Genomic DNA, 26,330 nt, shown 5'->3' with positions numbered 1-26,330 from the left:
CACACACACACACACACACACACACACACACACACACACACACACGCCATTGGTCGACTTTCCTCGTTAATAACTTTGTTATTAATAGTCAGAGGAAAAAGTGGAAGAGGAAACCTCTAGAGAAAAGTCGTCCATTATGTTACACCCTGTATATATAATAGTATATTATTTTGTACAATAGTATATTATTTTGTACAAATAAAAGAAGAAAGTATACATATTTATATTGATATGTGTAGTATATAATATTATATATAATATATAATATAAAAGTATATAATATATAAAATAAATATATATCTTATAATTATACACGTAAATGAAAACTTGTCGTTGATGAAACCTCGTCATCATTACACTCGATAAAGACGTGAATCAGCGAAGATAAAGGTTATTAAATTGAATCTGCTACTTGCTGTTCGCAGGATCAAAAGCACGCTAAATTCGTTACACATAAATATAAAAATTATGTAAACATAAGTATAAAAATATGTTTACTTACATATATGTATGAAATATATGATGATGAAATATATATGTATGACATATATACTTCATATGTATTACATATATTCAAGCCCTACAACTTTCATTTGAAACAGTTTTTTCGAAAATGCATTGTTTTCGAGATATTTCGGTGTGTAAGATAAGTTTCATCACGTATAGTTAGATCTTGTCGATTTTCTGTTATAAACAAATTCTGATACTTTGACTGACGGTAGTCGATGGACAACTGAAAGCAATTGAATACTGCAAAACTAATAGCGGTTTCGTCAAACGTGCAAGAATTTCGATTTTTAGGCTTCCTCGCGAAAACTTTTATATTATATTCCGTTCACAACATCTCCGTTAACTTCTTACATCGTGATATCTGAAGATTGCTTCCGAAAGATATTAACTCGAATGTCTTTATACGATAAGATTTCGCTCGCTTGACGTAACTGAACAGTACTGGCTCCAACGATAACATCGATTCGGAAGTTTCAGCATTCAAAGTGATTTCGATCACTCGGCTCCTTATCGAATTCATTGAGATATAATACAAACATATTTAGAGATCCCTCACGGAGATCTGCAAAAATTGCTGTTATAGATTACTTTCTGGCCACTTTGATCACCACGTGTCAATCTGATCGAATATGCAATCGCACGTAATACGTAATAGTTTGATCTAATCTAATCGCACTTTGGGAATTTTGGGGCTTTATCGGTGTTTGCAAGTAAAAGCCATCTAAATGGCGAACGGTAATGCGGATGTGTCGTTTCAATTTAATCTTGCAGAGATATTTTATGCGATAAGTAAAATATCTGAGTGGATTGTACAGGAAAATAGATTAATATAATTTTTATCATGTGTAATTTTTTACGCATAAATCGGATACATACAAGGTGTCTCATTTTAACTTACACAACGAAATATCTCGAAAACAATACATTTTTTAAAAAACTGTTTCAAATAAAAGTTGAAGCGTTTGAAGAGGCTTATCAAATGAACTACTTAGATTTTGAGCCCGGGACTTTCTTTGGGCCCAATAAAACCTAGATTGATTTTTTCGATGGAAATATCTCTTTTTTATTACAGATTCGAATTCTATGGAAAAAAGTAAGGAAATTTTGTTCTTGGTAAACTTTTTGCTAAATCTTCTCCAACAGGCGCAAAATAGCGCAAGTTATTTTGAAATACATTCCAATATAGCAGATTATCCGCCGTTTGAAATAGTTGATATGATCAGTATTGTAGAAGTTTATAGGGACGATTTTAAAGCTGTAGAAAGATTCACGAATATTTTTATAGACGTTCAACCCAAATGACGATAAAGTGACATAATTGAGAGGGTATGAAGACGATTTAAAAAGGATACATCGTAAAACAGGTTCAAATGAATTAAAAGTAGTAACTTTAGTTTTTGCTGTGCATCTGCATACTTTCATCACAAAAAGAGGTTTTATCTGCCGTATGGGATTATAGTTGGACCAGAAATGGAATATGTAAGAGAATGAAAGATTGAATATATCAATATTTATTTAGTACGTGCTTTTTTATGAAGCCATATTCACTAATCAAGGTGACGTTAATAGGCATTATTTCTTTTTAGATATGAATCCAAATTGGCAGAAAGCTCTTTACCATTTTGCAAATAATTACATAGATTTATAATTATTAATTAAAGAAGATGAGTGCATTATCACGCGAAATCGTGCAATAATCTTCTTTAATTAATAATTAAAAATCTATGTGATTATTTGGAAAATGGTAGAGGACTTTTTTGTTCAATTTGACCTAAAGTATGAGTACACGACAGCAGTCATCGCTACTATAACTCATTTACTATATTCTGCATGATCATTTACAAGTTTTTTACAATTAATATCTCGATAATTATTGCGAATATCGCAAAACGAATATGGTATAAACGAAAATGGTATAAGATTTTATGTTTACCTCAACCTGTTCTACGTTCCCACAAAATACCCGGAGGAGAGTGTGAGATACCCTGTATATCAAATATACATATACGTAATATATAATGCCTTTCAAATTATGGTTTAAAGTCACATTTTTTTATGTAATATTTATCTTATTATCTTGCTACATGCTTTTAAGTTAAAATTATTATTTATTTAGTTTTATATATATAACTTTATAATATTTATAACTTTAAAACTTTATAGTTTATTTTAGCTTTATAGTTTTTATAGTTTTATAGCTTATTTTAGCTTTATAGTCACAACTACAATATCCTATTATTTAGTTACTTTAAAAACAATTATGCAGAGAGTTACTTTAGAAATAGTTAAACAGAAACACTATATCACGTCCTTTCTTCGTTGAGTAGAAAACTAATTTATCGCAAAATCAATCGTAAAAGATATTAGAGATTGTTGATATTTTTCGCTTGTTGAGGTATATTCCACTTAAATTAAAGTTAAACGTATTTCTCATAGGAAAGTGCTCTCATACCGATTCGTTTTGATCTTATTTGCACTATGAGATAAATACAATAGGAATTATTAATATATTCGAATATGAAATCAATCCGAATAACACAAAACATTACCGTTAATATTAAATATATATCTAGCTAAATATATTGCTAAACTTATGCAAATAGATTTTGAACAGAGCTTGCTACAAATTTCTGATGGCAGAAAGGCAGTAAATCCAGGATCTAATCATGTTGCAGAACAATCGTCAAAAACGTGACAGAGCCTACTGACGGGCAATCCGAGCAGATGGTCGAGCAGAGTCTGCGACAGGATCTGCGCGGTCTCTTGTTACTTATCTGCTTGCATTGCCTATCAGCAGACGTCAAAACGAGCTGAATGTAAAAACAGATAACTATTGTTTTATGATATGGTTTATGATATGGAATTCTGACCAAATTTGCTGCTAAACTACACGAACTCTACTATTAATTTACTTGGATAACGGATAATCGTCAACCAATTAATATTTGCTGCTCGAAAAATTGTAATCGAGATAGTTCAAATCAAGATAGTGGAATGCAAATTTTCGACAATTATATCAGCAATCATTATATTTCACTTTTTCATTCTTTTTGTTACCAATCTCAATTAGAATAATTGAAATATAACAATATAATAATTGAAATTTAACGAAAATCGATGACTGACTATAATAATAGAATCACGCTGTCAGTTTTTAATTATACAATTTAAATATGGATTATACAATTAATTATACAATTTAAATATACAATTAATTATACAATTTAAATATACAATTAAATATACAATATGGATTATACAATTAATTATACAATTTAAATATACAATTAATTATACAATTTAAATATACAATTAAATATACAATATGGATTATACAATTAATTATACAATTTAAATATACAATTAATTATACAATTTAAATATGGATTATACATTTAATTATACAATTTAAATATGGATTATACAATTATATAATTTTTAAACATGAATATCAAGAAAAAGAGAACATAACCGAATTTTTTTATTTCTTTTTTTATTTTCCTTTATTTCCCTTTTATTAACCTTTTAGAACTGTATTCCTATGTAAACTACTTCATCGACCAAGTTAATTGTCGATTAGATTAATTAGATTATAACAAAAATCACCTATAGCTATGATTATCATCTGATTGATATGTTAAACTTCCTGTGTATCTCCGTTATATTTTTTTACTGATAGGCGCGGCGCAGTAGATACACTTGCTGGTATATAAAAGGCTCACGTACTCTTAAAGCAGCATTCAGTTCACTAAGACAGTAGATAAACATTGAAAAAAGAAGAAAGAAAAAGAATCATGCTGACTATACTCGTGTTGTTCGTTACGACAGTAGTTTTCTTCTGCATATATGCCAGGTTAGCATAAAACCTTTATAGAAATATGCCAGGTTAGCATAAAACCTTTATAGAAATATCATACTAAGAATCATTGATAATTACTTATTTTCAATATTAAAAATACTGGATAATAAGTAATTATCAATGATTCTTAGTATGATATTTCTATAAGGGAATTAAAAAAGATAATAATGATCGTTAAAAAAATAGTAATTATTAAATAATTAATTGTACAATAACAATTGTGAACGTGATTGCAATAACGAATAGACTTTAATGCTTGTAAACTAAAACTGAAACAGACCCGAAGTAATCTGAGAGTGACTTTCGGTGTGTCTATAGACATAAAATTTTTCATAAAAATGTGAAAATGTTAAGAAAATAAAGAGGACGTGTATTCCTCAAGACAATTTAAGTTATTTATTTAAGATATATTACGTAATATTGTGCATTCTCAGGTATAAGCTGAACTACTGGAAGAGACGCGGCGTCGAATCGATTCCCGCGAACTTGATCTTCGGTAACTTTAAGGATGCTGTGCTCTTCCGTTCCGCACCGGGATACCATTTGGGTCAACTGTATAAAATGGCTAAGTCAAACGCGCCCTTCGTTGGCTTCTACATCTTCCATAAGCCTTGCTTGTTGTTGCGTGATCCTGAGATTATTAAGCATTTCATGATCCGCGACTTCGATAACTTCTCTGATCGCCATTTCGCCGGCTCCAATCAAAAGGACAGTATCGGCATGAAGAATCTTTTCGGCGTGAAGAACCCAGTATGGAAGTACCTGCGCACTAAGATCACACCCACTCTGACAAAGGGCAAGCTAAAGCAGATATTCCCGTTGATGATAGAGACCGGACAACCTATGATGACATTCTTAAAGAAACAATCATTCGATACTAATAATACAAAGATTGTAGACGCCCAGGAACTCAGTTACAAGTATACGACTGACTTGATCGCCTCGGTTGCTCTTGGCACCAAGATGGACTCCTTCCATTATCCAAATGCTGAATTCACCGCCGCAGGTATTTACATGTTTCGACTTCAGATCAGCTCATTAAGAAGCAAGACGTGCATTTTTCTGTAAAAAATAATTAACAATATCACAAATATTTATTCATATCTATATTTATTTCTATATTAAAGAATCTAGATTAATTCTTATTTGTATGTAGTGTAATAAAACAATAGAAATAAAATAATAGAAAAAAAAAACGGTTAACGAACGATATGATAAGTCAGAAATAAACTTTGCAGTTGCCGAGTTCTTTCACGGGTTCAAGAGGATGGTAGCATTGGTGACGGTGTTCTTCATGCCCGAACTCGTGGAACTGTTTGGTACGAAGTTACTCTTCAACTCCTCCTTCGTGAAAAAAGTATTCTGGGAAGCGATGGAAAATCGTGAGAAGAGTGGTAAGGCGAGAGGAGACTTTATTGACTCTCTGCTTCAGCTGAAATACGGCGAACAGAATCCCGATTATAGTGAGTAACTTATTGCAGTTATGTATTTAAAAGAATAGAACATTTTATTTTGCAAAATATAGATTTTTGGAGCTTTTTGACAAGTTTTGTGGCGATACTTTGTTATGAATAATTAAATTTAAAAATTATCGAACATGACGATAAAAACTAAAGTATTGATATGTCTGTCGTAGAATTCGAAGGTGACAATCTGCTGTATCAGTCTGGAACCTTTTTCTCCGGCTTTGAGTCAAGCTCTACTTGCATGTCCTTCACGTTGATGGAATTAGCGAACCATTTGGAATGTCAGCAACTGGCTAGGGAGGACATCAACGCGGCTATCGAGAAGTATGGCTGGACGTACGAGGCATTCAACAACATGAAATACTTGGATCAGGCGATAGCCGAAGGCCTGAGGTTGCATCCGCCCGTGTCCACGATCGACAGATACACTCGTGAGGATTATCAGGTCAGTACCAACTCGCAAAATGTATTATCCGCAAATGAAAATTTTATTTATAAAGAAAAAATTTGAAATTTCACGAGAGAAGTCGTAAACTTCTGAAAATCTTAGCATTTGTATAATCGGTTTTATAACTTGGCTAACGCAGAAATTAATCTCAGCTTCGGAATAAGAGATAATACTTCGTTATCATCTAAACATCTGATGAGCTCAAATTTTTATTTACCTGTAACAATAATATATCTGCGGATCTCACTATCTTTTTATTAAAAATGTGTATAAGTCAAATAAAAACCTTAATCTATGTCATTTTAAAGAATAACAACTTCTAATCACGCTTTTACTTACGTGAGATTCTTTATTTTGTTATGTTACTTAAATAAACTTTACTTACAATTGAATAGAGAGATATCTTATCTCAAATCTCAGTGGAAATTCTATTTCACGAGAAGTGGATTTTTTTAAACGTTCATTGAAAAGAAGCTCTTTGGACTGTGGATTTTTTCAAGACATGAATTAATAGCAGCGAATACCTGTAATATTCCAGATTCCCGGTACCGATATCATCATCGAGAAAGGTACGCCGATATACATCTCTCTGTATGGCATCCACGACGACCCCAGATTCTTCGACGAGCCGCACGTATTCAACCCTGACAGATTCGCCAAGGGTAATGAAATCACCGATGCCTACATGCCATTTGGAATCGGACCCAGGATGTGCATAGGTGTGTAAATGAGAAAAGAAATTCGCGATCGTTTGATCGATTGTAGAGATGTTACTGGCTTTTCAATACACGTCTCCATTATTAAAATCACGACATTTTGATCGAACACGATAATTATAATAATTACGTGATCGAGCACGATTATCTTTTGCGTGAAGTAAAAGTCCACTCTGTTGACTTATTGCAATCATCTATACAGGTTTTATATATACAGGGTGCCTCACATTCTCCTCCGAGCATTTTGTGGGGACGTAGAACAGGTTGAGGTGAACATAAAAGTCCTATACCGTTTTGCGATATTCGCAATAATTATCGAGATATTAATTGTAGAAAACTTGTAAATAAACGTGCAGAATATGGTAAATGAGTTATAGTAGCGACGACTGCCGTCGTATACTTATACTTTAGGACAAATTGAACAAAAAAGTCCTCTACCATTTTGCAAATAATCACATAGATTTTTAATTATTAATTAAAAAAGATTATTGCATGATTTTGATAATGCACTCATCTTCTTTAACTGATAATTAAAAATCTATGTAATTATTTGCAAAATGGTAATAACTTTTTTGTTCAATTTGACCCAAAGTATAAGTACACTACGGAAGTCGTCGCTATTATAACTCATTTACCATATCCTGCATGATCATTCACAAATTTTCTACAATTAATATCTCGATAATTATTGCGAATATCGCAAAACGGTATAGGACTTTTATGTTCACCTCAACCTGTTCTACGTCCCCACAAAATGCCCGGAGGAAAGTGTGAGACATCCTGCATACACATACACACACACACACACACGCCATTGGTCGACTTTCCTCGTTAATAACTTTGTTATTAATAGTCAGAGGAAAAAGTGGAAGAGAAAACCTCTAGAGGAAAGTCGTCCATTATGTTACACTCTGTATATATAATAATATATAATAATATATAATAATATATTATAATAATATATACCCTGTATATATAATAATATATTATTTTGTACAAATAAAAAAAGAAAGTATACATATTTATATTGATATGTGTAGTATATAATATTATATATAATATATAATATAAAAGTATATAATATATAAAATAAATATATATCTTATAATTATACACATAAATGAAAACTTGTCGTTGATGAAATTTCGTCGAATCATTATACTCGATAAAGACGTGAATCAGCGAAGATAAAGGTTATTAAATTGGGTCTGCTACTTGCTGTTCGCAGGATCAAAAGCAGGAACACTTCACGCTAAAGTCGTTCTGTCGATGCTTCTGAGTGAGTATGAGATTTGGCAGAACCACGAGGACAAAAGCAGCCTGGATACACGATCGACCTTCACTGCAGCTGCCGACGGCATCAAGCTCCATTTCAAGAAAATCGTCCGATAACCAGACCGATCACAACTGATTATGAAATCGAGTTCGTAAACAGATTTAATTGCCGGAAAGAATAACAGCGTATCTGATTTGCAGAAGTGCGTTATACTAAATGTACGCACGGGAAACGCACTGCAACAATTCGAATTTTTCACTTCCCTTGTTGCAGTACGTTTTCTAAATATACTTTACTTCTATATCCGCAAATCTTCTTATCGTTAACAATAACTAACTACTGAAACTAAGGAAATATTTGGATATAAATGTGGATTTCGTTGAACGATGCACGCGTGTCCTTAATACATATATACAGACATACATACACAATTTATATCGATTATGGAAGTGAAGAATATTTTAGCTTCTCTAATTATTCTACTTATTACGCATGTGATAGCGATCATTCCAATTGATCATTCGAATTAGTTTTCACGAGCTAAACTCGTTGGTTATTCCCAGTGATTTATTTAATATATTCTATAAACTATAATAAACAAATCTTTCTAGATTCAAAAGATATTCAAATGATATTCGTATCTCAGACAGAGAAATCAGAAAGAGTATCGTGAGTGTTAAAGCAAGAATATCAGTCGAAATATTAGTTAAACGATTACTAATAACGCTTGTAAATATAAGTTATTTTAGAAGTGGAAAAGAAATTAAACAATACTGTATCAGTAATACTGTATCAGTATAGCTATCAGTATCATGTTCTTTATGTTCTTTATGTGTATTTGTATTTTATAGTATTTAAGACGAAATCGTAGGGAAGGACATCGCGTAGTTAAACATTATTGCGTTGCGTAATTTGAAAACCGTCGAAGTTGTACTGCGTATTCGAATTTGAAAAAAAGATACGTATACTTAAACCGTTACATAGTTCCTCGTGAAGTTTTTGCGCCGCAGCATTGACACATACGAGTTTTCAAATACTCTGTGTAAAAAATATAATTTATTTATAATTAATATCGTGATTAATCATTGACTAATCATACGTCTCATGTCTTATGTGAATATCTAATTAAGGCACTATTTATTTAATATTTCTTATTGTTATCGTATTACTTAAGAACAAGTTAACGAATATACACATATATATATACATAATAAATGCACTGCAAATATAACAAAAAGTACGTGTATAGAATCAAAATTTAATATAACTTCCGATTTTAACCTTTATCGATCTTATCCTGCTCTTCACTTTCATTGTTAATATCATTGATAATTGTTATTCTTACTATCAATTGTTATTCTTACTATCAAATAATCGATAATTTATTACTACAAATAAAAATAACAATATTTAATATATAATTAATTATAACAAAAGTATGTTTAAAAAAGGATTGTTACAGAGAAGATGAAAGAATAATTAAAAAAGAATAGATATAAGAAATTGATATATACACACACAGTCATATAGAACAAAAGTCAATAATAAGAATCCGTGATAGTTTTTTATTTAATTTTTTATTTAGCTCTTTTTTATTTAATTAATTTATGTTTTTATTTAATTAGTTATGTTTAAAAAAATTAGTTTATGTTATTTATTTATTTAGTTTTTATTTATTTAACTGTTTTATTCATCTTCTTTTTATTTATTTATAATCTTTATCTACTCTGTATCCGTTGTTACAACAATTATATAATAATGTAAATAAAAAGAAGAAACCGTTAAACAGTTGACGGTAAGCGAATAATAATCTTTTTTACTCACTTTACAGCGCGTGATATTATTGGTCCGCATGAAGATAAATGACTCAGCATGTATTAATCTGCATTATCACTCTCAATATTTTATATTGCAGTCTCTTACGGAATCTTTGCCGGAGTGTACATGTTTCTAACGTAGTCGAATTTTCTGCAAGTTTCTCCACAAAAGTGAAGTATCTAAAGTGCAGACGCGAAGTCTCATTAACATATACGTTGTAACGTTGATCAATCGCGCAATGTTGAACGTTCTCCTGATATTTTTGGCGTTCCTGGCGACGCTGTATCTTTGGATGAAGAGAAAGCACTCTTACTGGCAAAAACGAGGTGTACGTTCATTGCCTGGACATTGGTTCTTTGGGAATTTCAAGAACTCCCTGCTGATGCGTACGTCACCAGGTATGATGGTCGGTAACTTACATAAGCAAGCCGCCGACGAGGACGACGTCTTGGGTATCTACATCTTCCATAAGCCGTTCCTTGTCGTGAGGAATCCGGAGCTCATAAAACAAATGCTTGTCAAAGATTTTCATGTATTCCCCAATCATCACTTCTCAGGCGGAAGTATTTTTGATGATCTCGGATCATCGAGTCTCTTTTCATTAAACAATCCTAAATGGAAATATCTAAGGTAAACAACAATATTATCGCAAATAATATCAGCGTCATAATTAAAACCGGAACGTCAGTGTAAATGTAAAAAAATATCCGGTAGTAAAGACTATTCGGAAGTTTTTATCTACATCGCATTTTCTTTCCTAAACTACGATTTCATAGTGAAACATACCCCTTGTCCACAACCTTGCTTTAATCTTTAAGCCGTAAGTTGACCAACTACAGTCGATTATTTTAAAAATAATCAACTATGATTGGTCAATATCTTATGGCTTAAAGATTAAAGCAAGGTTGTGAACAAGGGAAAAGTCTTATCTCTTATATTTTCTCATCTTCCAATGCTTCGGAAACTTTCATTTTTTTTAATTTGTTGATACAAAGTTGAAATTAGATAAAATTAAAATTGAAACATATACTCACTTTTTTCGATATACGTCGAGCTCGTTGTAAGCTCACTTTTCGAGCGGCAATAAAAGTCCTGTTTTCTTGCACAGAACAAAAATGACGCCAGTGTTCACGAGCGGAAAGCTGAAGAATCTGTTTATGCTGATGATGGGGACCTCAGAAGCTATGAGGGTGCATCTGCGTGATCTGTTCAAAGAAGACTCCAAAATCACGTCGATCAATGTCAAGGATACGTTCTACAAATATACCACCAACGTGATAGCCTCTGTGGCGTTCGGAATTCAGATTAACTGTTTCGACACGCAAACACCGGAATTTTACACTCGTGGTAAGCGATTTCAAGTTTAAAAAAATGTGCAAATATAATAAGATTATTATGATTTTCTGGTGTAACAAATTTCCTTTTATAAAACATTATTTTTTTTCACGCGCTCAAATAGCAATCAAGCCATTTCGACAGACTCTCACGAGGGCTGTGCGGTTCTTCTTTCTTTTCTTCTTTCCAAACTTCGGGAAATATCTCGGTCTAAGGATACTTGGCGATAGCACGGATTATTTCCGCAAAGTCTTTTGGAACTCGATGGACAATAGAACCGCCACAAAAATGAAACGGGGCGACCTAATAGATTCCCTCATACAATTGAAATCCGAGAATATTTCAAATAATATTTTTCGTGAGTAATCATCATTGCAATCTATGGATTATGCAAATACAGATATCTCGATCACGAACATACAGGATGTCTGAGATTATATATATATATATATATATATATATATATATATATATATATATATATATATATATATATATATCCCTTTTAAAATGAAGAGAAATTATTTTTATCGAAAATTCAAAAAACTTTGATAAGTAAATCGATAGTAATTCGATAGAGTGTATCTGATCTACTTATCAACATTTTTCTCATAAAAATCACTTCCCTTCATTTTAAAAGGAGCTCGAGCGATCTCAGGCACTCCGTATAAATAAATACTAGCATGATCAAAATCAAAAGATCTATTACTACTGATATACTTGCTTATTATCCACTGTCTCCCTTTAGGATTCGACGGAGACGCTCTTGTCGCTCAAGCGGCGATTTTCTTCGTCGCCGGTCGCGAGACCAGCATTACCACCATGACCTATGTACTTTGTGAAATGGCCAAGAATCCAGATATGCAGAAGCGTCTCAGGCAAGAGATCATTGAAAAGATTGAAGCTGCGAACGGCATTACATACGAGGCTGTCCAGGATATGAAGTATCTGCAACAAGTAATATCTGAAACTCTGAGGTTGTATCCGCCCGCGTCGATCCTCGATAGAGTTGCCGTTGAAAATTATACGGTAAAATATAAATAAAAAAATAATATATAACACTACACAATATCACATTATAACGATAACATAACATTATTATTAAATTATTTAAATTATATTAAACGTACTTTTGACAGCGGAATATACAGGGTGTCCCAGACTCTCCTCCGCATATTTTGTGGGAATATAGAACAAGTCGAGGTGTACGTAAAAGTCCTATACTGTTTTGCGATATTCGCAATAATAGTCAAGATAATAATTTAAAAAATTTGTGAATGATCACACGCAATATGGTAGATAAGCTGCAATGGCGCCGTCTGCCGTTGTATACATTAAGTCAAATTAATGTGAACAAAAAGTCCTCTACCATTTTGCAAATGATCATATAGATTTTTGGATATTAATTAAAGAAAATTGTTATATGATTGTGTACCATAATATGCACAAAGTTTCTTTAATTAATATCTAAAAATCTATGTGATCATTTGCAAAATGATAAAGGATTTTTTTGTTTAGTTTGACTTAATGTATAAATATACAATAGCAGACGACGCCATTGCAGCTCATCTACCATATTGCGCATGATCATTCACAAATTTTTTTAATTATTATCTCGACTGTTATTGCGAATGTCGCAAAACAGTATAGGACTTTTACGTACACCTCGACTTGTTCTATATTCCCACAAAATATGCGGAGGAGAGTCTGGGACACTCTGTAAAACATAGCAAAGAAAATCGCATTATATGTATAAAAATAAAATTACAGTTTCCCGGCACGAAGATAACTATTGAGAAGGATACACCAATATATATTGGGTTGTACGGCCTTCACACCGATCCCAGGTATCATCCGAATCCCTTGACTTTCGATCCTGAACGGTTCAGCGACGAGAGGAAGAATGAGATACTACCATGCACCTATATGCCTTTTGGCGAAGGTCCGCGGAATTGTATAGGTCAGTAAATTAAATTCATTTTGTAATGTTTCCGTAGATTTTAAAATCTCTCGCTACTTTTATTGTTAAAATACACAATCAAACCTGTAGTATGCGTAGAATATTCTCTATTAATGAGCTTATTAATTATATATACATTATGCAATATCTATGGATTAAATATATAACTATAAAGAGGGAATATAATTATAGATAATTTCATTTTATTCTAAAAAAGAATAAAATTACATTTCACTTTCCTCTTTTCTTTAAAAACTAGCTCATGACAATAATAAGTGTTCTCTCTCTCTCTCTCTCTCTCTCTCTCTCTCTCTCTCTCTCTGTCTCTCTTCTAATTAAATTCATTTTTTATCAGGTATGCGATTAGGGTATCTGCAAACCGCTGTGGGAGTTATAACAATCTTACGCGATTACGAGGTTGCGTTGAATCCTTCTTGGCTCTGTACTATAGACGAAAGCAATGTGTTTACCACGCCACCAATGGGATTCCAGCTAGATTTGAAGAAAATGTAAATAACGCGCACAAGTGATATACAGGGTGAGCCATTTTAATCGACGGATCCAAATTGCTCCTAAAATACGCCAGCTACAAAAAAATGATTAAGACAAGAATTGTAGAGGACAACGGGGGTCATTTTACCGTGCTAATAATTTTGATCTTCAGATCGATTTTCAAGGTCATTCGAAGGTCAAAGTCATTTTTTTAAATTAGAACCCCTATTTTTGACACCGGATTCGAAAAGAGCAGAAAATTTTACGTTAAAAATGATATTTAGATTTTTTTTTCTAAGTCCAAGAAGGTCAAATAAAAAATGATTAAAAACAACTTAGAAGCTGTTAATGTTAATTTTAAAGATCTTTATGCATGATAAGTGTTTCGCGGTACTAACAAATACTAATAGAAGAAAAGTTGCGAAACGTTGTCATTCCATTTCCGAAATTGATGCGCAATAATCTCACTTTGATAAGATTATTAATAAGGCGTAATAAATAAAATTTTAAAAATAAAAACAAACACTTTTAAAGTATTGCCTTTAATAATTTTTCTTTTTTGAGTGCAGGGTAACTTGAAAAATTTTTTTTAAATATGGCTGACTATCCTCCACGTCTACGTCGTTGTTTCCGGGTAACGCTAAAAGTATTGAATTAACATCTTCCAAGTTCTTGATTTGACCTTCTTGGACGCAGAAAAAAAATCTAAATATCATTTTTAACGTAAAATTTTCTGCTTTTTTCGAATCCGGTGTCAAAAATAGGGGTTCTAATTTTAAAAAATGACTTTGACCTTCGAATGACCTTGAAAATCGATCTGAAGGTCAAAATTATTAGTAAAATGACCCCTGTTGTCCTCTACAATTCTTGTCTTAACCATTTTTTTGTAGCTGGCGTATTTTAGGAGCAATTTGGATCCGTCGATTAAAATAGCTCATCCTGTATATATCTTTAGTTTCTAATATAATTGACTAATAGTCGAAGACTTAGAAAACGTTGATAAAATCAACTTCTTATCAATGTTACAAAATCGGAACGAAATTGCTGAAAAAATATAATTAATATACTAATTGCCACTTATTTACCATTTTAATTAAAATGTTAAAAAAGTAATTATTATGTTAAAAATAATACGATATTGTAAATTAACATACTTTTTTTATGCAATAAAATATATTATTCTGGTTTATGGAGATTGTGGTGAGAATTATGATTGCGACCAATGGCTCTTATCATTACAACCATGTCGTTAAGGTGAAAAAAAATTCTTCAATTGTTATTAAGCTATATCGATAACTTATTCCAAGGATCTTCCAGGATTTTTGGATATCTGCAGAAGGTTTGATATAAGGTCTTTTCCCGAGAAGTCATTAGAATCTACGCCAATATTTCTAAGAGATATCTTTTTGCTATCTGTAAAAAGATCTTTATTTCGATATTTTATCGTCGTGTTTCCAAATTTACTATATACATTATTGTAACTCGCTGTCTACAATGTAGTTCATAATCTACACCGTAGAGGGAGTAATACACACATCTCGTATGCGTTCACATTTACAAGAATATAATTATAATTTCGATTTACTTCCTTGATAATGTAAGAATACAAAGTGCAGTATCGCAGCATAACAGCGATATCTTACACGAAATGACCCGTCAAGAATTGTCATCAAATGCATATGCATAATGATAACGCAAGTGAAAAGAAACCTGAAGAAAGGAAAGAAGAATGTATAAATTAATGAGCCAATATTTCTACGCAATAATGACCATGAAATTGTTAATAAAAACTTCTAAAAAATCTATTTTGTAACACCGGTATCGATATTTTCGGCTGTATATATCGTTTTTCAACGTCAGAGTGATCATTGATTTGTCGAAAAACGCGCCGTTACTAAATGTCCACGAGATGCTCGTTATATATTGTTTCTTTTTACATCGTTATAATAATTTCAACTTAAAATGTGATGTTGTGTCCCCAGGGATAAATATTCATTAGAGCAAAAAAAGCGGTACTCCTGTAGATACAATTCTACTTCGGCAATAGCGTGAGGTATTTCTTGAATTCCGGCAGTACGCAGTCCCGCGGACTGAGCGGTATCGTCGCTGTCAAGTAGTCGCTCAGGTACTGCGGCAGAAAGCAAAGAATGCCTTTGCTGGCCAACATGGCCCAATCTATCGGCTGATTCACTTGTCTGACGTTAACGAAACAGTGAGTGATCTTGCGCCCGGATGGACTCGTATCGTATGGTGGCCTACAATTACAATAGATAATCGGATATATCTTGTAAAATATTTTAACAAACCTATAATCTTAATTTTTCCATTCATTTCGATAAATATAACGAGACTAAATGAAAAAGTCAATCATAATAAATCTCTGCTGTACTTCGAATCAAATTTAACATAATTCATTTATTGTTACCCGTACAATAGTAATTAAGTAAGATATTTCAATTTAATTTTTATGAGAAAAATTTGATATATGTGTTGTCTATAAATTAATCTTCGCGACGATACGCACCGCGCTTGCATGACCGAACCACCACCGGCTACGATCAGCCTTTTGAACTGATCATACTTCTCCTCGGCGACCAGCAGTAAAGCCACCATATCGGAGAAAGGACCATTCGGCTTCTTGAGCAACTTCAACCTCCACCTATAAGCCGCGGCTGCGATCGCCCGCTCGATCTCACCGTTCAGTTCTGGTATTGTGTCCTTGCTCTTCGGGTTACCCCATTCGTATTCCTCCTCCTGTGAAATTTTCATTTGCGAAAATCAATCAATATTTAGCCGATTCTATATGCGTAAATCGTATTTTTCTCTTAGATATAAGTACAGGATTGCACATATAAAACGCACATAGAGCTGCACTTGACGATAATCTTCCAATCTTGGATATAGACGTTATCACGGCTATCATCGATTATTGAGATTTTCCGTACCAATTCTACGAAGTCGTGGACTTTATCAGATGTTACCACATTGACGTAATAATAGCGATAACGAAGTTATTTAATTATTATTAACGGTCACATTGATCGTTGCCCGTGACAGCTCATACAATTCTGAATAGAAATTATCAGATCCTGCAGCCGATGAGATCAACTGCAATACATCGATATAAATCGATATCGAGTATTTTTCTTAATGGCAGCGGTTTTTTATCGTCAAAAATAACGCGAAGAATGATCCAATGTTTATTCTCTCGCACGCACACACACGTATTAAATTGATCGGTATCTAACGAGAATTTTATTAAGTAAAAGAGATCTAGACCGACATTTTTATATTATCACAAGTCGCTTATCGCCATTTAATATGGTGAGATTTCTTGGTGATTCCGATGTTTTAAATGTTAAAAATACAATTCAGCAAGAAGCGATTGAGCTTTCAGCGTAGCAATTTTCATCGCGATTTGTATTGTTGATTTGAAGGGTGCACATACACATAAATTCCCAATGAAAATTCACGAAATTATAGAACCTAATTCAACATCGAATTTCAATTTAAAGCAAAATATGTTTGTAAATCATCAGTGAATCACACGTTTTTCTACGTTTAACAAAAGAAAACATTATCATGAATATTTTTCTAATGTCGCGTTAATCGACACATATTTAGCGCGTTATAATGTTCAGTTATCATATTATTAGTAGCTCGTGCAGCGTAAATCGGAAGTCACGTGAAATCAGCATATCATTCGATGTGCTGATCTACTTTTAATTTCGAGATAATATTAGAGAAGCGATCCTGATAATCTGAAATTGGATCTCCGACAGAAAATTCGATAAGCACAGAGGTGTACTGACGTCAAGAAATCTCCCCTCTCGTTCAGAGTCGCGTAAATACGAGCAATGTAGGACCCACTTCCCGGACGCGATGCTGCCAAGCATCTTCTCATTTCGTGATGGCCTAATACAGAGAAGATGCGTCGCACTGTTGTCGAAGCTTGCGTCCATCGACACGTCTCCACCGAGTTCCCGTATTACTCGCTCGTACGCATTTCGATCCTATCGAACATTCAATTTACGTTAAGATAGATTATGCGCGTTAAATTATAATTATCTACTATAGAAGTGGAAAGATATTTGAATTTAAAGTGGAACATATATGGAATTATGATTGATTAAAGATTAAAAGACCAAATTAATTTTTGCGTATCTAATAATTATAATTATGTATATTATAGATAATTATATCATAGATCTATATTTATAATTATCATATATTATAGTTATTATAAATTGCGACTTTATATTTCGAAATGTCTTGGATATCTTGAACTTCGATATCTTGAATATAAGAATATGAAAGTTCAAAAAGACGCTATCGTCTCGAGTAGACAAAAAAATTAGTAACGTTACATGAATGTCATATATCTTACCTTTACACCTGACAGCATGAATTTTCGTATCGGTGACGGTTCGCACTCGTACTCTGCCGTTATATCTTGTCGAAGAGGTTCTTCGACTTTTTCACTTATATTGTCATTGTCTTTTTCACTTATATTGTCTTCGATCGTTTCTTTGTCCAACCTTGACTATAAAAACATGCAGATCACGTTATAAGTGATGAAAAGTAAAAGAATAAATAATAGAAAGAAGAAAACATGCAAGTAATTGTCACTTACTCGCTTCGAATGACTCGGGTCTTCCCACACGATAGTGTCAGCAGGTTGTGAGTCCTTTACCATAACTGTATGCAAAATTCCGAAAAGTTAGCGGTGAAAAATAGAAACATTTAAGAAAATGATGATCTGAACACTCACACTTTTGTATATGGTCGGGAGCTTCGGCGTCATACTTCTTCGCGTTTTCACCGGACAGAGAGTACCTTTTCTCAGGAGTGCTTGATGTTCGTTGAAGCACTTGATCCAATTGCGCTATTTGCCTATTTTGCGCAAGACACAAATTTATTTATCCCTATAATAAATAAAAAATAAGACATAAACATACATACATATTTATCTCGTTATTCGGTTTATTCGACACAGGAGTATCCTCCTGACTGAAGTCGAGTTTCCTGTTAATTTGTATAGGAGTCAATAGACTATCCTTATCAGATCGATTGTCATCTTGTTTCTCTGTGGCTATTTCTACGAGAGTATCACTGTTCAATGTCGTTGGTGTTTCACTTAATGCATTTTCCTAATGATAAAACGATACAAAAGATATTAAGAAAGGAGAAAAAAGGTCAAAGAGCCTTATATTGAGAAATAATAAAATATATTTGTGTTTTACCTTCTCAGATTGACCTGGGTTCTTCAATTTCTCCCACAATTGTCTCTTCAGTTCTGAGAGCGGCTGTAAAATGTGTTCAATTATAGCTTGTATATGCTATTGTAAAATGGAACACTCGTGCATAATATGTTCGTAAAATAATTTGCAATTATTAAGACTACTCATTAAGAATCTAAGAAAAGAATGTCAAATCAGACAATCGCACTTATTGAATCTTTTTGATCTCCAATGTAAAAAAATATTAATGATGAAATAAAATTTCATATAAATTACATATATAAATATTATTAACATATATTAAATTTCTACGAAAACGATACTCACAGTACTAGGTGCTCGTCGTTTCAATGGCGGTTCCGTCACCTGTAAGTCCGGGAAATTATTAACCCACTTGACCCATCCCTTTCTCGTGTCGGGCGATGGATCGGGTTTGAAAACTTGTCCGTATGGAGTTTCTGGAGTGGAAACATGAAACGGTGACTGCGGCGTCTTGTTCATCACAATACTGAGTCTTTTGTTTATCAGCGGAGTGTCGCCAGACATATCCTCGTTCTGTGTAACATTATCAAAATTATAATTTGCAATTTGACAGAAACTTATGGCGCATTTTAAGTATTTCGAATTACTTCTTTATAATGTAAAAAAGATTTTTGTTTTTTAAATTTGAGGTACATCGTAAAAAAGCTTTTCGCGCAAACACAAGGGCTCATGATATATTTTGAAATATTAACGTCGCTTGAAATCAACATATACCTTGATTTGAGATAAATGACGTTTCGGTGTGAGAATGTTTCTCGTCGTAGTCTTTTCTACCATATTCATTTCGCTTTCGCTGGCATTCGAAGGATTTACTTCTCCATTGATAGAATTCAAGGTCGATCTGTCTGGTGCTTTTAACATACGCACACGTCAGAATTGTATAAAATTATATTTCGGGATGTAATTGTACGAATAAAAAACAAATTAAAAAATTCACGAATATTCAATTTAAGGAAAAAAGAGATTGTGCAAGAACATAGATCGACTTACCTATTGTTTCTCCGACGAGGAACGACGTTTCGTCTACTAATGTCAATTGATCCGCGCAAGTTTTCAGCCAGTCGGCAGTGACGGCCGGCAGTTTCCATCTCACAGCCGCGTTGTACTTATTTCCCTCCGGAGTCGGACAAACCAGATGCGTGCTGCCATGCACTTTCTTCTCCGCATTCGCTTTCCGCGAAAATATATCTTGGCATCTGAAAACGTCCACAAATATGAGAGGGTAATCTTGGCGCGAGCGCGACAAATCTCGCGGGTGGAGTATACGTTACATAGCTCCAAGCTGTGTGCCCAATGCCGAGAGGTACTTCCGTTCCATTCCGGTATACATGCTCATCGTTATGACGCATCTCGATAGCGGGCTGCAAGGTTTTCTAATCGATAACGGTTTGTGATAATAACTAATGTCGACGATTTCCTTCTGATTTATGCAATCTTCCTGTTAACAAATGAATATCGGCGCAATGGTTTTTAACACATACAACATATTTCAAAACTTGAGTAGTTCAGTAGATTTTATAGTTTAGAGTACATTCAACAAAAGAGAGAAAAAGTACGAAAGTAATGCGAAGGACACTTGCAATAAACAAGTCAGTGACAATCTCATTGACCGTGTGCTTCAGTGGCGCGCCGTCAACAGGCACGACACCGTAATCCGGGATACCGGTGTACGAATTCGAGACCACGCGTCCGCCCAAAGTTACAATCGTGTCCTCCGGACTGCCATCCTCGTTGCTATCGAAGCCAGTTACAACAAACGTCAGGCCTGAAACGTCAGACATGAAAGGATTCATATTAATTATTTAGTAAACATAAATAATGACTCTCTTTTCAAGACCTCGTCATACCGTCTTCTTCGTACTTCAAACGAGAATAGAATCTTCGGTCATACCTTGGAATAACTTTCTGTCCACCATATAAGTCTCATCCATCGATGTAGTACCTTTTTCCGGGTCTTTAGCTTGCATGGTTTCGAAAAGTATACTAGGCCGTGAGTTGTTTGTCACATTGTCGTCATTTCCTGGATCTTTATTTTCTGATATAGGCGTACGAGGCCTCGCAAATTCTTGCGATGTATTATTGTGTGCTGTAAACAAATTATCTGTAACTATAATATTTATAACAATAACTTTAATTATTGTTACATATAATACATATAACATTGTTATATAACATACTAATACATATAATATTGTTACATAAAATATATATAACATATAATAGTATATAATAATTATTACTAGTAGTTTCCTGCAAGTATTGCCGCACAAGATCAGGTTGCCGTTCTTCATTGTCAGGTGTAATATCTTTTTGTAAATTGAAAGATGGCACAGGAGGCCTCTTTGGTTGTTGCAACATTTGCAAATTCTAAAATGTCAAACATGCACGTTGAACTTAGTAACATGTTAATGTTTTTCATATTTTATATTTAAAATTTTAGCTTTTCAATTTCATCAATTTTCTTTCTTTATAGAGATTGCAAAAAGTATGCATGTTAAAGTCTAAACTGTACCTTCTTACTGAGTGGAGAGGCAGGAGTCTCAACGTTCTTCTTCGGCACGCCGCCTTTCGTTTCAAGTGAGAAATGCTCTTCTTGTGCAGGACGTTTCAATTTCATGCTTTCCTCTAACCATTCTATGCTCAGTACATAAGGACTGTTTAAAACAAGCACGAACATAAGATCGTCAGTCGTAAATATAAAATCGAAAGATCTATTATGAATCTATTATGGATATTGTTAAGCGGATCACAAAATCGAAGAATGAATCTTTCACTTTTTATCTCGCTTACAAATCCTCCACTTTAATACTCTTCAATTCAAATTAATGTGTCGAAGTTATACCATACCATAAACCTCTTAATTTCATCATTTTCAATTCCGTAGATGCTTTATCCTCATCGCCGACAATCACGTGTGTCACAGCGTCCGATATGTCGTCGAGACGTGTCGCGCTGCCGACATTTAATATTCTGTTCAATTTATCTCTGACGCTCGTTGCAAATCCAGCGAGATAAATCTGCAAAAAAGACACGTTGATAAGAAATTGAAATAAAAGAAAAATAAAATAAATATAGTAAAAAATTGAGGAAGCTTTACATTGCAACCGTCCAGAAATGGTCCAGCCAGTTTCGCCTTGCCGAACGTAAGCCTATCCAAAACGTTCGACACAGAAGCTGCGTGGAAGAAAACATTTATGTTTTAATTCGTAATCTCTTGACATAGTAAAATGAATTGTTACAAGCTTCATCGATACTCACTGCCAGGTAAATTATTAGATACTACCTCCATGGTAGAAAAGTTCGATACTGTCGAACTTAAGGTTTCATTCACATAATTGTTGTAATGTTTATCGTGCGGTATAGAGCTGATTTCGGAACAGTTGAGCGTAATACGACCTTTTATAAAAAAAATTAAAAGTTATTAAATTTAAAAATTTATAAAAGTTATTTATTTCTCAATCTGATATATATATGTACAAACTATTCGCTATAATAACTCGCCGAGATTATTTACGTACTATATCGTTTTTCCGGCGTCGAAGATGCTTTCGAAGATTTTATGAGAAAATGGCGAAAAGGTAAAGCATATCCTACTTTAATGCTCTCATATACCCAGTTGATTTTCAAACACGCGATACCGTTATCCATGGCATACTTCAACTTGTCGCTCAACGGCCCATTCTCGGAAGCTATGACTATTCGAACCTTTGCCCCATCAAGAGGACCCATGAAAGTCTACAAACAAAAATTGTGACAATCAATTGTACATAATATAAAAATGTATACCTTTCAATTGTAAGATTATAATCACTACTATATATTACATAGATTTCAACTTACTCCGCCATGATCGTGTATCAAACATTTGACCTCTTCTTTCTGTCGCTTGGAGAGATTTGTCGAGGTGACTACTAAATTCATAAAAACCGGACATTTGTATTTATCGAAAATTTCATTATTTGCTTTAACCACTTCGTTTAAATTTGCTTCCCAAACAGCTTTTATCCAATCCTTGGTCATGATTGGTATCTTCATCTCTATAGCACTCTAAATGAGAATATATATGAATCTCATATCAGTTAGTACTGGATAGAATACATATACACATTGAAAAATGATGTAAAGAATACCTCATACTTTGCAGACATTACTGAGTCTGTTACTAAATGTGTGACGGAGTTTCTCAACTGTTTTGTAAAAAAGCCTCCCATATATTGGACCCATTGTTGTATTTGATCCTAAAATTAAAAGTACAATTTATTAATAAACAAAAGTACAAGCTAAATAATAAATTCATTTGTAAAAGAAAGAGCAAGAGTATCAAAACAGTACCTTATTCTCTGGACTTAAACCTGATGCGCAAATGCACATTCCTCTCATAGCTGTTGTATAGATTGGACTATTTCCCTCTGGGATAGGTTCATCGTTATCAAAACAAATGAGCAAGCAATTTGGTGACACTATCCTGCTGAAATATAATTTATAACATTGTAGATATGCATATGTATATATATTTAAAATACAAGTTGCCTATATATTTACGAGCATTTGAAGTTTCTTAGCTTCTCAAACAGATTTCCCTTGAACTCGTCCAAGATAAATACATCATTTTTAGTTGGTTTCATTTTATCACAGAACTCTTCACTAATCCATTTTGGTCGTAAACCAAGCCCATCACATTTCTAACAAAGAAACCAGATTATGAATTCTCTTTTATAGTGATAGATAGATAGATTATTACTATAACAAAAGCAATATGGGCAAAACTTATACTTTCTACTCTTTAGAATTAATAGCAAAGTTTAGAAAAGTCTCAACGTGCTTGGATTTGCATAACAATTTCTTGACATGTTTTCCCTTTTCTTTAATTAAAATCGCTGATTTTACCACACAAGATCAATTGACATTGACATCAATAGGAAGACAAAAATAATATACGAACGTTGAATGCCTGCCACATTTTCTCGCTGCAATCATTCTCGGATTCAAGATGATCCGGCACTGTGAAGTATACTTTTACGTCGAACGTGGTCTGACTCTCCTGAGTAGTCATCTTGACAGCGGAGTCTTCTGCCAGAAATCACATACACTCCATATCCTTTTCCTTTTTTCGCAGATCACATCACACGTGCACACGTGAATCAAAGCTCGACAAGCATACTCTTATGACGAAAACTACTCGAGAAAGTTGCGAAAAACTTGAGAAAAATGCGAATATCTCCGACACTCCGGTGCGAATAGCATGTACGATGTGTACGCATATGATCCCATTGGCGGTAAAATATAAAAACAGGAACGCCAACTATGTTCGCGAAGAGTAACTACCGAATAACAACAAAGTCACAAATTTATCACGAGAGTAACACGCTAACATTATCGATACAGTACTTCAATTATCTTGATTAGGTAAAGACAACCTTTACTATTGCCACTGATGTTGATACGCTATTATGTATTGTCGAGTAGATTAGTATTGTAGGTTAGTTTTTGTTAACCATCTACTGGTCACTGTGAGTTTGTGAAGTCATAATTCGGTTTTATCATTATTTATGAACGTTATTCTTATTTTGATTGATGTAACGTAAAAGTCATGATATGGCTGCCTTTTTTAGTATGTTAGCAGCGATAGTAACTGTCCAACGTGACTTCAGAGTCACAAATCTATTTTGGGAAAATAAAAAATTAAAAAGTAAATTTTTAACTTATATGTGTTGAGTACTTTAGTTTTAAACATCCTATGTGTATAAAACATTTTTTAAATATGAGAAATTAATTTGAGCAGTAGACGGTTAAATTGAAGCTTAAAAGAAAGTTTAAGTATCCGCTAGCAGTCACGAAAGATCAATTATGAATCTATTCTCCTAATGTAAATTCGCGTGAAAAGTGAGAAACCTTAAAAATATATGTAAATGCATACTTTCAAAACATGTTTACATTGGAAGAAAAGATTCATGATCGCCTCCAAGTACCGTATTATTCACTTTTAACGATTTTATACAAGAAAAAAAATCATATAATTAGAAAATAAAATTCAGTTAATGTGAAAAAATTCATAATTGAATTCTTATTTTATGCCTTATATTTTACATTAGGTTTTCAGTTTCTCAGAATATTCAGTTAACTTATTTCCTAAAAGATATTCAACTAACAAGTAAATCTACTCAAAAATTACACTCCGATTTCTTTTGAATTTGGCACAAATATAGAAGTACAAAAAATATTTAGATCATATTTTTTCTTTTTGGCCCACTTTGAGTTTCACGGGCAGTTTATAACTTTTTAATGTCCTCATTTCTATCATTAACAAAAATGCATAAGAAATAAAATTGAATACAAGATATAGTAATATAATTTTAACAAAATCGGCATAGCTGAGATACAACCCAATAATATTTTGGTTGAAATCTCGGCTAAAAAAATTTAGAATGGTTTGTGTCTATTATGCCGATTTTGTTAAAATTATATCATTATATCTTGTATTCAATTTTATTTCTTATGCATTTTTGTTGATGATAGGAGTGAGAACATTAAAAAGCTATAAACTGCCCGTGAAACTCAAAGCGGGCTAAAATGAAAAAATATGACCTAAATATTTTTTGTACTTCTATATTTGTGTCAAATTAAAAAGAAATCGGAGTGTACATTTTGAGTAGGTTTACTTGTAAGAAGACTTCCCACATAGCATGCAATATTATACAATGTCACAGTAATATTTCCGTAATATTTCTGCGATATTGCAATATTACGGAAATATTACTCTGACACTATGTAATATTATATGCTACGTGGGTTGTATTCTACAAGAGATACGACTAATAAAACTAAAAAAATGTATACTCAACCATAATATATATCTTAAGATATAAAAAAATATTGAATATAAAAAAATATAGAAAGAAATTTCTTTTTCTTGGGTCACGTCTTTTTTGCTCGCATCACTACATGGAAGAAACACATAAACACAACAACGGTGAAAGACGGATGTGGATGAAGTAACAATGGGAGAAGGTAAACACGAAGAATGAACAATCGCGTCCTATTGTGTATTCGTATAGTACGAGATAATATCTTTTCTCGTAAACATCGCCAACGGCACTTGCGCGTGCAACGAATTCTCTCCGCATTCAACAGGTGGCACATCGCCCCGCAATTTTGCGAAGACACCATC

The 26,330-nt window shown here is 33.2% G+C and overlaps 2 protein-coding genes across 3 annotated transcripts; one reads left to right on the top strand and one right to left on the bottom strand.

The window, feature by feature from the left end:
• Positions 1 to 4,203: 4,203 nt before the first annotated feature.
• LOC116842550 lies at positions 4,204 to 14,021 on the top strand. Its single transcript, XM_032811923.1, has 12 exons — positions 4,204 to 4,363; positions 4,804 to 5,375; positions 5,608 to 5,832; positions 6,006 to 6,280; positions 6,822 to 7,002; positions 8,228 to 8,382; positions 10,230 to 10,723; positions 11,202 to 11,440; positions 11,553 to 11,786; positions 12,177 to 12,457; positions 13,199 to 13,388; positions 13,744 to 14,021. Exons 1-12 carry the CDS (start codon positions 4,305 to 4,307, stop codon positions 13,899 to 13,901), a joined length of 3,063 nt encoding a protein of 1,020 aa, XP_032667814.1. The 5' UTR covers positions 4,204 to 4,304; the 3' UTR covers positions 13,902 to 14,021.
• Positions 14,022 to 15,268: 1,247 nt separating this feature from the next.
• On the bottom strand, positions 15,269 to 24,452 carry LOC116842486 (DNA topoisomerase 2-binding protein 1). 2 transcript variants are annotated; one of them, XM_032811771.1, is made up of 25 exons: positions 24,105 to 24,452; positions 23,705 to 23,844; positions 23,495 to 23,627; positions 23,293 to 23,400; positions 23,003 to 23,209; positions 22,681 to 22,897; positions 22,421 to 22,558; positions 22,260 to 22,336; positions 22,010 to 22,179; positions 21,675 to 21,816; positions 21,403 to 21,529; positions 21,054 to 21,248; positions 20,743 to 20,927; positions 20,434 to 20,600; positions 20,153 to 20,358; positions 19,877 to 20,013; positions 19,448 to 19,675; positions 19,124 to 19,186; positions 18,843 to 19,030; positions 18,652 to 18,773; positions 18,514 to 18,578; positions 18,268 to 18,423; positions 17,693 to 17,893; positions 16,405 to 16,634; positions 15,269 to 16,135 (listed from the first exon to the last, which is right to left on the bottom strand). In XM_032811771.1, the coding sequence occupies exons 1-25, from the start codon at positions 24,213 to 24,215 to the stop codon at positions 15,913 to 15,915; spliced, it is 3,936 nt and encodes a 1,311-aa protein (XP_032667662.1). In that variant the 5' UTR covers positions 24,216 to 24,452; the 3' UTR covers positions 15,269 to 15,912. The 2 variants fall into 2 exon arrangements, with proteins under 2 accessions (XP_032667662.1, XP_032667660.1); XM_032811769.1 differs by having other exon boundaries at positions 23,495 to 23,630; positions 24,105 to 24,451.
• Positions 24,453 to 26,330: the final 1,878 nt, after the last annotated feature.

The sequence above is a fragment of the Odontomachus brunneus genome, unplaced genomic scaffold (assembly GCF_010583005.1).
Source record: "Odontomachus brunneus isolate Ranch 3 - 2012 unplaced genomic scaffold, Obru_v1 Obru_scaffold_025, whole genome shotgun sequence".
In the NCBI taxonomy this organism is placed as follows: domain Eukaryota; kingdom Metazoa; phylum Arthropoda; class Insecta; order Hymenoptera; family Formicidae; genus Odontomachus; species Odontomachus brunneus.
This window is presented reverse-complemented; position numbering and strand designations above follow the sequence as displayed.